Below are 15,925 nucleotides of genomic sequence, written 5' to 3'. Positions count from 1 at the left end.
ATAAGTGAAGTTGTTGAATTTTTAAAAAAAATAAATAAATAAACTTTATTACAAAAAGAAAGATAAAATAATTTTGTTACTCTCTAGGGTCTGGAAGAACCGGTATGGTCTGCTTGAGTTGATGATATACCATCAAAGAGGCGCGGAGTCTAGCAGAGAGCTGGGAGCAGGTATTGGTGGTAATACTCTGCAGCAGGATAACGCTGTAACACCGGAGAGCTGGGAGCAGGTAAAGGTGGTAATACTCTGCAGCAGGATGATGCTTAAGCACCAGATATCTGAAAGCAGGTATTGGTGATAGTATTTAGCAGCAGCAGGAAAACAGGAGCCCCCCCCTTCCCATCGCTGCCCCCAGCTACCTCCATCTTCGGATAGTACTTGGAGAACAACAACAGTACTTATACTTCACTGGAGGTTCAGTTTACCCCACCGCCGGCGATAGTCCTTACCTACCCTGGGGGTTTGATAAATAGTCTTTTCTAGACGAGACGTTAACGCATATCCTTCTCATGAGAAATATTCCTATATAATAACACAAGTATCCTTACCTGTAATATTCATATTTGTGCATTTAAAGTTACATTTACCATATGATTTACTTTCCAATATGGTTAAAGTATAGTTCATATTTTTACCCCTTCCCCATTCCTGTAAGTAAGGCACCCAATCCATTTTATATGGTTAGTGAATTTGCTTACAACACCTCATCTAGTCAGGAATTCCACAGCATGACACCGCCCTTACAGTAAAGACTCCTTCCTGTGCTGATCGTGAAACCTTCTTTCTTCCATTCACAACTGGTGACCTCTTGTTCTCTATGCTTCTTGGTACGAAAAATTCTTTGTTTTGACCTTCAAAATATTTCTCCATATTATTTAGGTTGCCTCTGGGCCCTCTTTTTTTCTTAAAGTAAACAATATCCTATAATTTAACCCCTCCATTCCCTTTATTAATGAAGTTATTCTCTATGCGTGGAGAACCCAACGTAAAAAAACAAAACAATCAGGTGCAGCTTTAATAGCAAAACAGTTTTTGTAAAATTGTATCCAAACTGAATATTTATCATCTATCACTTCTAAAGATTAAATTTAAATATTTAATTAACTTATGCAGAATCTTAATGGTAGAGAAGGTAATTTAGGAACGTGCAAATGCACAAACTCACCTGCTGGGACACATCCCGTTAATGCAGAATATTAGTAGATCCGCACGGTAAGATGACAGCATCTATGGGGGGGGGTCTTCTGAAGGAGAAGCTGCTGAATTGGGACAGGGCTGACTGGGAGCTCTTATGTACATCAAAATTTGCAGAGGGGGCATTTACGGGAACGTTTATAGGTGGCAGACATTGGTCCCTTGGACTCCAGTTTTAGTTTCTCTCTAAAGAGAAAAAAAATATATAAAATTTTACCCTTTACATCGCAGCTTGGTTTGGCCAGGGGCAAATATACCTCCTGCAGCTCCTAAATCTAAATGTGGTCCTATAACAACAAACGCGTTTCTTCCATTCCACCACAAGATGGCGATAAGAGACATAAAGGTGATGTACATTCATATTGTGAGGGCTCTGTAATTACCAGACTAATAACTATATGAATATTAACTTCATTACCTATATAGCTGATTAACATATGGTTTATTATTAATGGATTATTTCTAAAAGCAAAGTAATTCCAAACATATTGGATGTATAAACCAGGGGTATAATACTCATTGCTGGGACCCAGAGTAACGTTTGGTTGTGAGCCCACAATGAGCTGCACCCTCCTGAGGATGTATTCACAGACACGGCTGAAAAGGCGTTTTTTATTTGTGGGTGGTTAGGGGCCACTGTAAATAGTGGACAACAACAATCACCATGAACACCGGAACTAGTGAACTGCTTGTAATCAGAGGTTTGTGAATGATTCGCAGACACTTATTGAGACTTTAGTAGCCACACGGCTATGGAACAGGATTTGCAGAGTGTTTTGCAGCAAAGACCAAACCCATTATCTTTTCTTTGAATATGGCGTCCACACACACACACACTTCACTGCGACTTTTTCAATCGCAAGTTACGCTTTCGTTCCATTCTGAATCGGGCTCTTTGTGTTGTTACAGCTGCTGTACTCTGAGTGCTTTTGTGCAGCATGGAAACTGCATTTCTGATTGGAAGTGTTCACACTCTGGTTGTACAATAGAATCACTCAAAGGCAACAGTGTCATGTCTTACACTGTGTCTCTCCCTTATAGAGAGGGACAGCGATACAGGAGAGCTGCCATATTTACAACAGTTATCAAATTCTTCAACCAGAGTCGCTAAAGCAGACTCTCCGGCAATCTGGTACTACACATCTAAGCATGCCATGGGAGCTTGTCCGGCAAGGCTGATTTTCAGCTCCATAAAAGCCGACTCCTACATGATTACAATATATTTTAATGACGCTGACTGAACATTCAAAGGAGAGAACAACAACCGTATCTCATATCCCCAACTGATAATATAGAGATTTCTAGCGAAATCTGTGTAATTAATATGTTCCTGTTTTATTGCGAAAATAAAAACAAATAAAGAAACTGTTTAATAAATCTACCGGTCTGACTCATAATAACGCAGACTTTTATCAAGAGAATCTAACACTTAACACTTTATTTCCCCCAGAACTTTCTGCCCTGACTCCATCTCCAACCGCGGCCCTGGCGGACGGCCACATACAGCGGCTGTCCAAAGGCAAACGCGGAGGAAAGACTGGGATCTGCCGTTCCTCGTCCCGTATTTGTCTTAATACAGAGCCGATGATTTACTTCTTGTTATGACTTGGGTGATATGACTGTAAAACAACTGAGCAGAAGCTCCGTACAGGACAATAACAAGACACGTTTAACTCTTTATCTGTGTAATTATCCATAGTCAATTGCAGCAACACAAACAAGTCAATCTCTATTCGTGTGAATAAGCGCTTTTAATGGTCCACAAAACTAAAAAAATATTCTCTTAATATCCCAATAAATTTTAGAGAAAACTAAGCTATGATCCTACCGCTGTCTGTACTCTTGTGAAGAGCACCGATCATTTATAGTGCATAAAAAAACTCTGTACAACATTTACAGCATTGTAAATATTTTCTTCTCCGCGACGGGACGTTTGCTGTTTCACTTTGAAATTGTTTTTTTTTTTTTTGTTCGTTGCAGAATCATTTAAATCAGTGTCCACGATCCCAAATCTGCAAAGGAGCAGAACTACTACATACGTCCCCTAATCCGAACCAACACACGGAGCCCGTGTCAGTGTCCAGCACTGTATTTGTTTGGCCAACGCCATCGACCACGCTTGATATAAAGCACAGATTGAAGTTTTGCTGTACAAAAAGTCCTGCAGAAGCTGTGGCTTAAAAGTTGTCCCGGCCAAAATAACAAAGTCCACACGTGAGGGACCTAATGACTGACTTATTACTATCAGCGTCAGTAGGCTGCCAGAAAGCCCATGGGAATTCTCGTCATCTTGATCCTAGGACCTGACCGCTCCAGATGAAAGGATTATCACAACTTTCTCTTTTTTTTTCTAATAGAAAGAATGTTCCACAAGATCGGTTGTCTCAGGTTTTCATTGTATTTTGGAAAATGCCAGAGTCCCCCAAAAGCCGAGAGTTTGTCTTGGATAATGCTAAAACCTCACCAGAATATGGAAGGTGAAGGGTCGTCGTCATGAATAAATGAATTAAATAATAAATTAAGAGTTTGGTAATACTGCTCTGCTTGTTGGAAGGAAAGTTCCAGAATCCCGTAAGGATGTTAATCCACAGTATTCCATCTCTTTGTTCCTCAGAAGACATTTAGTGAAGATATGATCCGAGAAGTATCGTTATTTCAGACCCCTCGTACTGACCAATCTCTAGCCTCACGATGACGGACTAGGAAGCTGTACTCCAATGTTGTTTAGTTATTGCATTTTTGAATGAGTGCGACCACCAGGCTTTGGGCTATAAATATGGATTGCTAGGATTAAAAAAATAATATTTCCCTTTAAATCTTCATAGGAAGTAAATGTACAAGAATAGGGAGTGAATCTCGGCTTCGTCAGAGTATACGGTCTAAGGATAAGGAACTGGGCGCTGTCGTGTTAATCCACGACAGAGATTGCGACTTATTTATAAGGTCGGAGAAATCTGGAGACCTTGGCACGCAGAAGTCTGATGAACGATTTAGGGAACATTTCTCTGGACTCCTGGGCCGTGTATTTGAAATAGTTCTGTGGATGTGCGAGGACATCGAACAAGGCCTTGATCAGCTTCTTATCCTGGAAAGAAGAAACAAATAATATTAATGGATGGATATAGTCAGTGACAAATGAGTGAGTGTTCAAACAGCAGCGTTACCTTAGATGTGGAGCTAGTAAAGGTTCCAGGCACTCGCTAACATTCTACCCAAAATGGATTCTGAATCTTATGTCTAATATTCGTAGTGGTCGCAAAAAGACATTCGCGTGAATTATCACCTAGGACCCCTCTGCGCAAGGTGAAGGTGGCCAATCTCAGTCCTCCAGAGCTACCATCAGGTCGTGCAGTAAAATAAATCTGTACTGCTCAATAAAGTTTATTGAAACCCTACTGCTTTAAATACCAGCAAAGTGACTCTAGCTGTATCCTTGATAAATTCGGATGAAACGCGTTGGGTACCAGCAGTCATAACAACTTCTGACTCATACAAGCCACCATCCATACAGGAAGACGTTTGTGTTCCAGAAGCGTATGTACCCGCCACCGGTGAGCAATCTCTACAGGGTCTCGTAAACCAGAGCAAATACCGGCCAGAAGAAGTCCCCTGAATGAATGGAGAAGCTGAATAGGGAGAATATAGAGTAATCTAACAACATTATCCTAAGACGTCTGGTGCTGCTGTCATCTGCTAGTGCACCAAAAGAGCAGAACATTTATTATATATATGTATTATCTCACTTTATGTTTTCTCTCTTCATTTTGATATATGTTTAGAGTGTCAGGGTGAAAGATAATCGCATTGTCTGCATAGAAACATATTAATTACATTTTATATCTACTATATAAATGCATAGTGGCGTGTGTGAAAAAAAACAAAACAAGCTGCAGCGCCACCTGCTGGGCAGAGTTATACACTGACCTATATATTTCTTGAAGGAGAAGTGACAGTTGGGAGTGGTTGGTGGTTGCCGGGGGTGACAGTGGGGAGTTTTTAACACCTTAAGTAGCTTGATGAAGGATGTGGCGATGAAGATGAAGGATGAGGTGATGGAGAAAAATGATGAGGTGGTGACATGTGGACAAAACCACGTTAAAAAAGGGCGCTTGTGTCGGAAGGTAACGCTCTTCCCCTGAGGAGGCCTGTGCTAGGCCCAAATGCATGACAAGAACCTTTTTAACACCTTAAGTAGCTTGATTTGACTAGAATGCATCAGTATCATGCACGGGTTAACTTGTATACAATATAGTTTCCTATGCGCTTACAATTGATTAGATACCAACAGGTCATGTTTTCAGGATATCCGTAGTCATGCACAGATAAGTTAGTCTATTTGGCTGGTCAGTGATTATCTCTCCTGTTTCTAGAGACAGAAATCCTGAAAACATGACCTGTTGGTATTTCTTGAGGACTGGGTTTGAGCGCATGTGGCGTAAGGAATTGTAAATCGTTTCTTGCCTAGTTGTATTTGAGAAACACGGAAAATAAATAAAGAAAACAAGGAGAATCCATACAGATAATACCTTCAGTATTTCCTGGTGATTTTCCGATGCGTATAACCTCCCATCTCGGACAATATCCTCTATTAGCTCCTGGTAGTCTTCTGTTGGGAGTAAGTAGAATAAAGCAGTATAAAGTCATTAGTTGCAGTTTACACTGAAACCGCTCACGAGATTATTGGGTGTTATATAAGCAGCGAATGAGACACTCCCTGAGGACGGACGGCCGGTCTGAAACGTGGGGAGCACGAGGTACCTCCATGATGGAGGTCGGAGCCTCACCTTGCGGACCAGACATAGCTTCCTTACGTTTTACATTAACACTTAAACGCACTAAGGGATAAATTAATCAAACCTTCTATAAAGGAAAGTGGAGGTGTTGCCCATAGCAACCAATCAGATTCTAGCTATCATTTATCTACTGCATTCTGGAAAATGATAGCTAGAAACTGATTGGTTGCTATAAGCAACACCTCCAGTTTTCCTTTTTACAAGGTTTGATAAATCTCCCCCATTGTGCCAAAATAAATGTCAAAAAAAAAGGAAGATTTTAGGGGGTATTAGGCAGCAAATCCAATAACAGTTTCCCTGGGTAAACCTACATCATCATCAACCAGGATAAAACGCACCTTCATTCTGCCAACCTGGCATCACCCTTGGTATAGACCACTGGACTATTCCATTATCAGTGACTTAGTGAATCTAATTCTAAAACAGAACTTTTATTTTGTGAATTTGTGAGTGTGATTTTACAACCCTGCTTTAAAAGTTAATACTTAAACTACAATCAATAGTCTGGCAGATGTAACAAGTGGGATAGGTCAGTAAATGATATAAACACACAGACATCAGTGATACAGATAAAGCTTCCGCACTCTGCAGACTATTCCACATCTCAGCAGATCGATCCTCTATTGCAATTGTCCATCGACAAATACGCTGAATATTCACTAAGCAGCCGATCGGTGTTACATTAAGAAGAATAGAGGAGTTTAAATAAGTCAAGGTTGGGGTTATTCGTAGTCTGTGAGTCTGACAGGAGCCTCAGAATAAATCTTTATGTATCGGTTATGGGGTGATTGGTGCGACACTGAGCAGAATCTATAGTGACGCTTGTAATCTCGTGTTCTGCAGGAGAGGAGGATCTGGCAATAATCCTGTATAACTAACATCTCGCACCCGACTCACAGCCCAAATAATCGGTTTGGGACACATCTAGCATTACACACCGCCCCTAGCAGCAGATGTCATCCCTGTCACAGCTGGGGAAGCAGAATGTCTTTTTCTATACATCAAATTGTCTACTTCACTTTCCAATTCACAACAGAAGAGGGGACACTATTGATGACCGTCCTTGTGTGCAGCCTTTCTATAGAACAATTCCTGCAGCCGCACCTGAGTCTACTTCACATTACAAGGAAGAATCACAATGTTATTTCCTCTGCGGCACTGAAGGTATTTGCAGAACTTGTTACAGATAAAACAGCTGAAATTACTTCCAGCTCAAACCTAATGTACATTATAGAAAGTGTCCCCTATTTGTGTACAAGTACCTATAGATCCATGATATTCTATAGATATTCAGGAAAACATGTTGGATAACGGATCACAGCTGTGGTCTTAGCAGCGAGACGTCCTGGTCTCTCCGCGGCCCATAACAATGTCCCCTCTTCCCTCTGATGGTGGCCCTGAATCTGGGTAATTTGGGGATTGTAATAAAAGGGGATTTGCTGTACAAAAGGCTTTTTCTCCACACTGTGATCTCATGTACTTTATTTTTGCCTGTTTTTCTGGACCGCAGAGAGATTATCGCGGGAAAATGGCAGCAATTGCAAGAGGAGCGATTGTCTGGTCCTTATTATGGCGGATCGGAACAGTCTTTGGAGAACGAAGGCTCCGTAAGAGCCTGAGCACAAAAATTAGATTTTGCTTTGTAGGACAATGTATTTAAATGAATTTCAACCAGTCCCTGATGTAAACTGCGCTTATTTGGATGTTGGTCCCAATTTAGCGGCCCCGATAGACAGACTTTACTGTACTATTAGAGAGGCAGAAATTGGACTTTTGTCAATAATATCAGTGGTGATTGAGGAACATTTCCTATCACTGTAATATATCAAAATAAAGCTACAATGTCTTCTTGTTGCTGGGAGATACTTCGGATATAAATGAGGTTCTGTCGAGCAGTCACATTCTTACCATCATACGTGACGTACGGCACTTGGAAACCTTTGGCGCTGTTCCCTTCATTAGACCGGAATTGTATCCAGAGTTTTTTAGATCGCGATGTGAAGGCGATCGGGCGTTCGTACGTCTGACATGTCTCATAAGTGGTCACAGAATTGGATGAAGCTTCAGAAGAGAGAAGATGATTACTTTTACTTTCAGAAATTATTCAAAGTAGTTATTTAATTATAGAAAGATATAATTTGACGGCAGATAAGAACCACCTGGCCCATCTAATCTACCCATTGTTCTATTAACCTATGGTAACCTTAAACCTTATTTGATCCCTTATTCTTTAGAAGGATATTCTTATGTATATCCCAAGCATGTTTACATTGCTCTACTGTATTATCCTCTACCACCTCTGATGGGAGACTATTCCACTTATCCACTACCCTTCTGTGAAGTAGTTTATCCTCAGATTTTCTCTGAACCTACTTCCCCCCAGTGTCAGTACATGTCCTCCTGGTCTAATACTTCTCTTCCCCCCAGTGTCAGTACATGTCCTCCTGGTCTAATACTTCTCTTCCTTTGTAGAATGTTTCCCTCCTGCACCTTGTTATAACCCTGGATATATATGACAGTTTCTATCATGTTTCCCCGTTCCCTTCTCTGCTCCAAACTATACATAAGATCTATTAGTCTTTCTGGGTAAGGTTTGTGCTGTAAACCATGTACCATTCATTGTACAGTCTGTAATGTATTTATATCCTTCTGGAGATACGGCCTCCAGAACTGAACACAGTATTCTAGATGAGGCCGTACCAATGACCTATACAGTGGTATTATTACATCTTTCTTTCTGCTACTGATTCCACTCCTTATACAAACCAATCATCTGACTTGCCTTCCTCATTGCTTTGTTACATTACTTACCTGTCTTTATGTCACCTGAAATAGTGACTCCTAGATCCCTTTCCTCCTCAGTAGTTTCCATTATAGTGTCGTTAATACTATATTTAGCCTTTGGGTTTTTGAGACCCAAGTACATGATTTTGCATTTTTTGGCATTAAACTGTAGTTGTCACTCTCTGACCATTCCTCTAGTCTACCTAGATCATCAATCATTTGTTTTACCCCTCCTGGTGTGTCTACCATGTTGTATATCTTTGTGTCATCTGCAAAAAGGGGAGTGTGTCAGGTAAGAGAGGAGGGTATCAGGTGAGAGGATAGGGTGCCGAGTGAGAAGGGAGCGTGTCGGGTAAGAGGGGAGGCAGTAGGGTGAGAGGGGAGGCAGTAGGGTGAGAGGGGAGGCAGTCGGTTGAGAGAGGAGAGTGCCGGGTGAAAGGGATTTTTATTACCCATATTTCTTATAATTTATTTATTTTTTAAACAGGAAAAAGGTGTTTTGTTTTTTTTCTGGTTTAAACGAATACCAAAATCTATAATTTCAATCAAGGTATTACCAAAATAAATACTTATCACATCGATGACATGAGACTCCTTCATGTGCGCATTATTTGGAAACAACAATGTAACATTCAATTATGTATTTTGGACTAGAAATTTAAAATCTCCAAAACAGTCAATTAATTTCCATCCAAGATACAATAACTCAGCTGTATATTCTGTGTATCCGACTGTTTCTCTGGTTACAATGAATTATTCTTCAGTTAGCTGATGAATTTCTGTGTATTGTGAGTGTCTATTATTCATACATCAGATGTACTTAATAAAAAACATGATCTACTTTGGTTGTGTTCTCCTGTTAGTTAGTGATGTCCACTCAGTTGGTTTTGTTTAAATTTCTATCTTCACCTGATAATAAGACGATTGGCAACATTTCTCTTAATCTTTGCTGATGTCTTATGGTAAAACAAGTTACACCTGAGAGAACTGCTACAATGTAACACAGGTCTATTGTAGTGGGAGGGAGGAGAATGGGAGATTTCAGACAACGTCTCTTCACACTGAACTGATACATGAAATAAAATGGTTTACAGGCTTATGATACATTGTATCATCATAAGCAGCAGGAAAGTTCTTAATAATTTGCAAACCATCCCGTTATAACTAGGGATATGGTTAAACACGTGCATTTGTCCTACAGAAAATAAGAATAAATGCTGATATATGAATGTAACTTGTTCAGCATCTTATACATGTATCAAGAACAATACGATACTGATATATGTATCTTGATTGTTATGAACATTAACCATAATATTCTGATACATTGTTGCAATGCATCGTACAATATTTTGATTTCTCTTTTAACTTTAAATGACATCTGATAAATCACTTGAAGATACTGTAGAATATTTCTGTCCATTTGTTATTTCTGTTCGGGCAGGATGACAAATTCACCAACAAGGACGTGTAAACTGATTAATCACAGGATTTGTTTTGTTTGTATAATACGGTCTGGATAGAAATAAACTCACAGCTCTTCCTCATAACCAGATAATCTCCACATTCATCTTCTATCGGCAGAAAGATTTCTGGCACCACGATGAGGATCCGCCTCTTCGGGGGCGGGGATATGTTCCACGTACATTCCGTGTTCGCGGGGTAATTCCCTGGATAATTCGGTGATTCTATGTAACCGCTAAAATCACCCAGCTCCCCCCCACACTGCCTGTCTGAATATAGAAGGAGAATAAAACATAAATTAGATGATACAAGTCACAAACACTAATTACATTTAGCAACATTGTATTTCAGTTTGTTTACATTGATTCATCACCCAATTTATTTTTTTTCAAGCTCCCGGCTCCTCGTTATAGAGGTCAGCGAAAAAATTTGGCACTTTATATTATAAATAAATTGTAATAATAAGGATTTGCGCCAACTGCTAAGTGTCTGGAATACGAACTCTCCATCTGCCAAAGACTAAGAAATTGTCAATACTGTGGATAGAGCAGAGTAAAAGTTTAATATCTGTAATAAGTGAGAGCTGTTTATTAAAACATCATCGCCCACAACTATTAATTTTCATCTCAGAAGAATCTGCTTTGGGGGAGTCACGGGGGGCTGTAACTGTGCTGTGTGTGTCTGATGAGGTTACATTGTGCCAAATATCACAGCTGTCTGAGATCTCTCCAACGTTACTGCCAGTTGGTGCTTATCCTGGTCACAGCGGAGTTCACTCTCCCTGTAGATATATAGCACAGTCTGCTTGTGAAAACACCGGGCAGGTCCAACTGGCTGAGTATGTGAATCTGTCTTTAGTTATATTTAAAAGCACGCAGGAAACCCTCCATCACCATTTTGCATATATTGTCTTTGAAGCTGCATTACCACCTATTAACCCCCCAACCACCCCAGCTGAAGTACGATGCAAAGCTCCATTCCCCTTACACCCTTAGCAGAAACCCAGGATGGGGGAGAGAGCAGGGTGGACCAATCACAAGCCACAATGAAGAGAATGTGGCTTGTGATTGGTCCATCTGGTCATACACCCCCTGCGCTGCCATTTAAACGCGGTTAACACCATTTCTGTTTACAGGACCAGCAGAGCCCTGGGAAAAAACAGCAGCAGGTAGCAACGTTTATGAGGTTGCAATGCAGCTTTAAGTAGACTGTAAACATTGTGGGGGTCAGACTTATGAATTAAGCACCTTTTAAATAGATTTTCCAGTTTTCCCATTATATTTATTTATTAGCTTTCGTCACTGCGCAACTTTTACTACGCACTCCTTTTTCTATCTTCTGCCTGTGCTTTCCAGCAACATCTTCCAATCATCAGATAACATTGTTTACTCCTGTTTCATTGGGCTATGACACAGTCCTGCATTCAATACCAAAATAAACGTATAAAAGAAACCTTGTATCATTTCCCAACAAAGTTAAACAGCTCTGCTAATGATTTAAAGACAGTGCTGAAAAGCATAGACAGACAAATCTATATGTAAGTAGCATGAGTTGTAGGAGGGCACGTACAAGACAAATTACCTAAAGGTGAAAAAGTAATCATTATGATGCAAGTTTTTGTATTTTACTTAACATAAATATAAATTAACTTTACAATGTACGGCCCCTGGTATAGTCAGATGATGGTATAAATATGACAAAAAGTTAAATAAAATCCATTACAATGAATTGGAAAGTTCAGTAACATTTATGCACTAATAGATCCTCCGTTATATTCCTGCAGTGTCCAGCGCCCATTACCCAGGAGCAGAGGGTCAGTGCTGGGCTTCCAGAGGGCGGGATGTAGAGAAATCACTCACTTTTACACTGTGTTATATTAGTGGATCCATCAAAGTCCGTGCTGGTGTCTCCAGGGCAGGAGATACAGAAACTCTGGCCAAACTCTGGCTGGTAAGTTCCCACCGTACACCGGAGACATCTGTGAGTTGTGGTGTTATACAAGTGTCCGGGAGAGCACTGAACTGTGTAATCCAGAGAGACAGAGAATATCAAACAAAGAGACAGAGAAAGAGCATCAACCAGAGAGACAAAGATTATCAATTAAAGAACATAGACCAGAGAGATAGAGAGCATCAACCAGACAGCATCAACTAGAGATACAGAGAGCATCAACCAGACAAAGAGCATCAACCAGAGAGAGAGCGCATCAACCAGACAGCATCAACCAGAAAGACAGAAAGCATCAACCAAAGAGACAGAGAGCATCAAACAGACATAGAGGATCAACCAGAGAGAGAGAGCATCAACCAGACAGCATCAACTAGAGAGACAGAAAGCATCAACCAGAAAGACAGAAAGCATCAACCAGAGAGAAAGAGAGCATCAAACAGACAAAGAGCATCAACGAGAGAGAGAGAGAGAGAGCATCAACCAGACAGCATCAACTAGAGAGACAGAAAGCATCAACCAGAAAGACAGAAAGCATCAACCAGAGAGACAGAGAGCATCAACCAGAGACACAGAGAGCATCAACCAGAGACAAAGAGCATCAACCAGACAAAGAGCATCAACCAGAGAGAGAGAGAGAGAGAGAGAGAGAGCATCAACCAGACAGCATCAACAAGAGAGACAGAAAGCATCAACCAGAAAGACAGAAATCATCAACCAATGAGACAGAGAGCATCAAACAGACAAAGAGCATCAACCATAGAGAGAGAGAGAGAGCGCATCAACCAGACAGCATCAACTAGAGAGACAGAAAGCATCAACCAGAGAGAAAGAGAGCATCAACCAGACAAAGAGCATCAACCAGACAAAGAGCATCAACCAGAGAGAGAGAGAGAGAGAGAGAGCATCAACCAGACAGCATCAACTAGAGAGACAGAAAGCATCAACCAAAGAGACAGAGAGCATCAACCAAAGAGACAAAGAGCATCAAACAGACAAAGAGCATCAACCATAGAGAGACACAGAGAGCATCAACTAGACAGCATCAACCAGAGAGACAGAAAGCATCAACCAGAGAGAAAGAGAGCATCAAACAGACAAAGAGCATCAACCAGACAAAGAGCATCAACCAGAGAGAGAGAGAGATAGAGAGCGAGCATCAACCACAGCATCAACTAGAGAGACAGAAAGCATCAACCAAAAAGACAGAGAGCATCAACCAATGAGACAGAGAGCATCAACCAGACAAAGAGCATCAACCAGAGAGAGAGAGAGAGAGAGAGAGAGAGAGAGAGAGAGAGAGCATCAACCAGACAGCATCAACTAGAGAGACAGAGCATCAACCAGACAGCATCAACCAAAGAGACAGAGAGCATCAACCAAAGAGACGAAGAGCATCAACCAAAGAGACGAAGAGCATCAAACAGACAAAGAGCATCAACCATAGAGAGAGACAGAGAGCATCAACTAGACAGCATCAACCAGAGAGACAGAGCATCAACCAGACAGCATCAACCAGAGAGACAGAGCATCAACCACACAGCATCAACCCGAGAGACAGAGCATCAACCAGACAGCATCAACTAGAAAGACAGAAAGCATCAAACAGACAGAGAGCATCAACCAGAGAGACTGCAAATGACACAGTAGGAAAGGGAGCTATCCCACATATTTCCCTCAAAGTCTGTTGTGTTTTCTGGAAGAGTCGCTGTACATGAACAGGTAACTGGCAGCATGAACACTGATGTTGCCCATAGGAACCAATTAGATTCTAGCTGTCATTTTGATAGCGAAGTTTAGAAAATGAAAGCAAACAGCTTATTGGCTGCTACAGTTCTCATGAGTACCAGTCACCTGTCTCCCATTGTTACTTAACCAAGCTTCTAAAGTTCCAGGTATCACACAGTAAGTGACTATTTTGGAGTATAGTTATTATATAACTATGTGTTTGGTGAAGCCAGGTGACAATTAGTTATTGTGCTTCACATATTCCTCTAAATAACATTCACCAATCAGGAAGCTGCATCTGTGGGACCTCACTGCTAATAAAGATATGTAACACTGGGGTTTATATAATAAATAATTGGTACGCTGACCACTGAGAATCCCACACTGGACCGAGGTTAGTGGACTTCAGCCCCAGAAGAGTCACCTTTAGTTTCACATTCACGGAATGATGAGGCACCATTTTGTCTAGTGGTAAGCCCTCCGCCACAGGAGAAACAAGATGTCCGCCCTGGTTCCGTCTGGTATGTGCCCACAGGGCATGATTCACACGGCCGAAATCCGTCTGAGGAGAATTCACCAGATGGGCACAGGCCTGAATAACAAGGAAAGTGAATCCAATATTATTAGCTGACACTGCACCAGTGGCCTAGTGCAGATGGAGTGGTCTTTGTTGCAGCATCAGAGCAATGCTGCTCTCCAATAGCTGTAGTTTGTGGCATATTGTGCCATTCTGTGAAATAACATACAATGAAGTGTACCCCATCTGTAACAATAGGAATTATTTTACACTGTGCCAATATTTAGCAGTGTGTAAAATAGTTGTACAGACTAAAGACGTATTCTCAAGCAATACATAATTTGACCAGTAGATGGCACTGTTGCACCAACTAACACAGGAAATTGCTGATTAGCTGAATTTCAGTAAAAGTCATTCTACTAATAAGCAGTTGAAGGTCAGATTAAAGTGCATTAAAACGCTATGGCCCCAGAAATGCGCAAAGAAATAAAGAATTTTACATTACTGCAGTTTACAGTACGTTATGGGCTGATAATGTACTTTGAAAAAAATGGGAATGTGTCAGACAGCCTATAAGAGTATATGAGGATTTACTGCTCTGTGCATTAATCTAACAGACTCACTAACATAATAGTTATCTTACATGTTTACAAACACAGTTAGCTGAGACTGAGACTAGAATAGATGAACTCCAGTTTAAGACAGCAAATCAAACGGTTGCTCTTCTGGACATGCTGGGAGTTGTAGTTCCACAGGAGCCATAGATTGCCCAAGCCTGGTCTAAGGTGTATTACAGCTGTTGCAATAAAGACTCAATACAATGCAGGTATCGGTGGCAGCCATTGTACTGTAGCCTGCTGAAGCCACACACTCTGGACAGCTGCATATTACTGAACGTTCCCTCTATAGAACAGTATCAGCCCTACTCATTGTTCAGTGATGCTAATTACTGCTAAGTATACATAGCTTGCTTGTAACCCCACCCACTTTATGTATGTATGTATGTATGTATGTATGACCACACCTACTTCATGCATGCATGACCCGCCCATTATGACGCCTTTTCCACCAATCTCATTCTCTTTCACTAAATTTCTATTAATCTGTTCCCCTGAGGGCACTGCCCGGGATGCCAATCTTGCCCTGTCTCCAGGGCACAGACCAGCAGGTCTCTATTACCTCCACACTCAGACATGTCTCGAGCGCCTGCAAGCTTTTGATTGTCTCTGGTCTCGGAATCGGGGCAAATTTCACAGATAATCTGCCCTTCGTGGGTTTGGTAGGTTCCGTTTGGGCATAAAACACACTGCTCCTTTTCTCCATCGTAGTAAGTTCCAGCATGACAGCTGACTGAGAGACAAGAGGAGAGAACTGCAGCCATTAATGTGGGTGAGGAACAGACCTGCTACATGCAACATACATATATAACGTGTGTCCATGAGGTGCTGAGCTGGTCTGTATGATGCTGTCCTTTATAGAATGATCACCAGATCACATA

At 41.1% G+C, this 15,925-nt stretch overlaps 1 protein-coding gene across 3 annotated transcripts in view; it reads right to left on the bottom strand.

Annotated features, from left to right (window-relative positions):
• Positions 1-2,926: 2,926 nt before the first annotated feature.
• Positions 2,927-15,925, bottom strand: part of SCUBE2 (signal peptide, CUB domain and EGF like domain containing 2) — a 57,489-nt gene continuing 44,490 nt past the window's right edge. For 2 of the 3 annotated variants that reach the window (XM_075188518.1, XM_075188521.1), the window contains 7 exons: positions 15,607-15,777; positions 14,335-14,502; positions 12,095-12,256; positions 10,307-10,504; positions 7,896-8,048; positions 5,721-5,800; positions 2,927-4,279 (listed from right to left, as the gene is read on the bottom strand). In XM_075188518.1, the coding sequence (XP_075044619.1) occupies positions 4,127-4,279; positions 5,721-5,800; positions 7,896-8,048; positions 10,307-10,504; positions 12,095-12,256; positions 14,335-14,502; positions 15,607-15,777 (1,085 nt within the window). In that variant the 3' untranslated portion in view covers positions 2,927-4,126. The remainder of the gene's footprint in view (positions 4,280-5,720; positions 5,801-7,895; positions 8,049-10,306; positions 10,505-12,094; positions 12,257-14,334; positions 14,503-15,606; positions 15,778-15,925) is intronic. The other variant, XM_075188519.1, reaches the window with a different exon arrangement.

Source organism: Mixophyes fleayi, chromosome 10 (assembly GCF_038048845.1).
Source record: "Mixophyes fleayi isolate aMixFle1 chromosome 10, aMixFle1.hap1, whole genome shotgun sequence".
NCBI lineage: Eukaryota > Metazoa > Chordata > Amphibia > Anura > Limnodynastidae > Mixophyes > Mixophyes fleayi.
The sequence above is the reverse complement of the archived record's forward strand: the minus strand, read 5'-3'. Positions and strand labels throughout refer to the sequence as shown.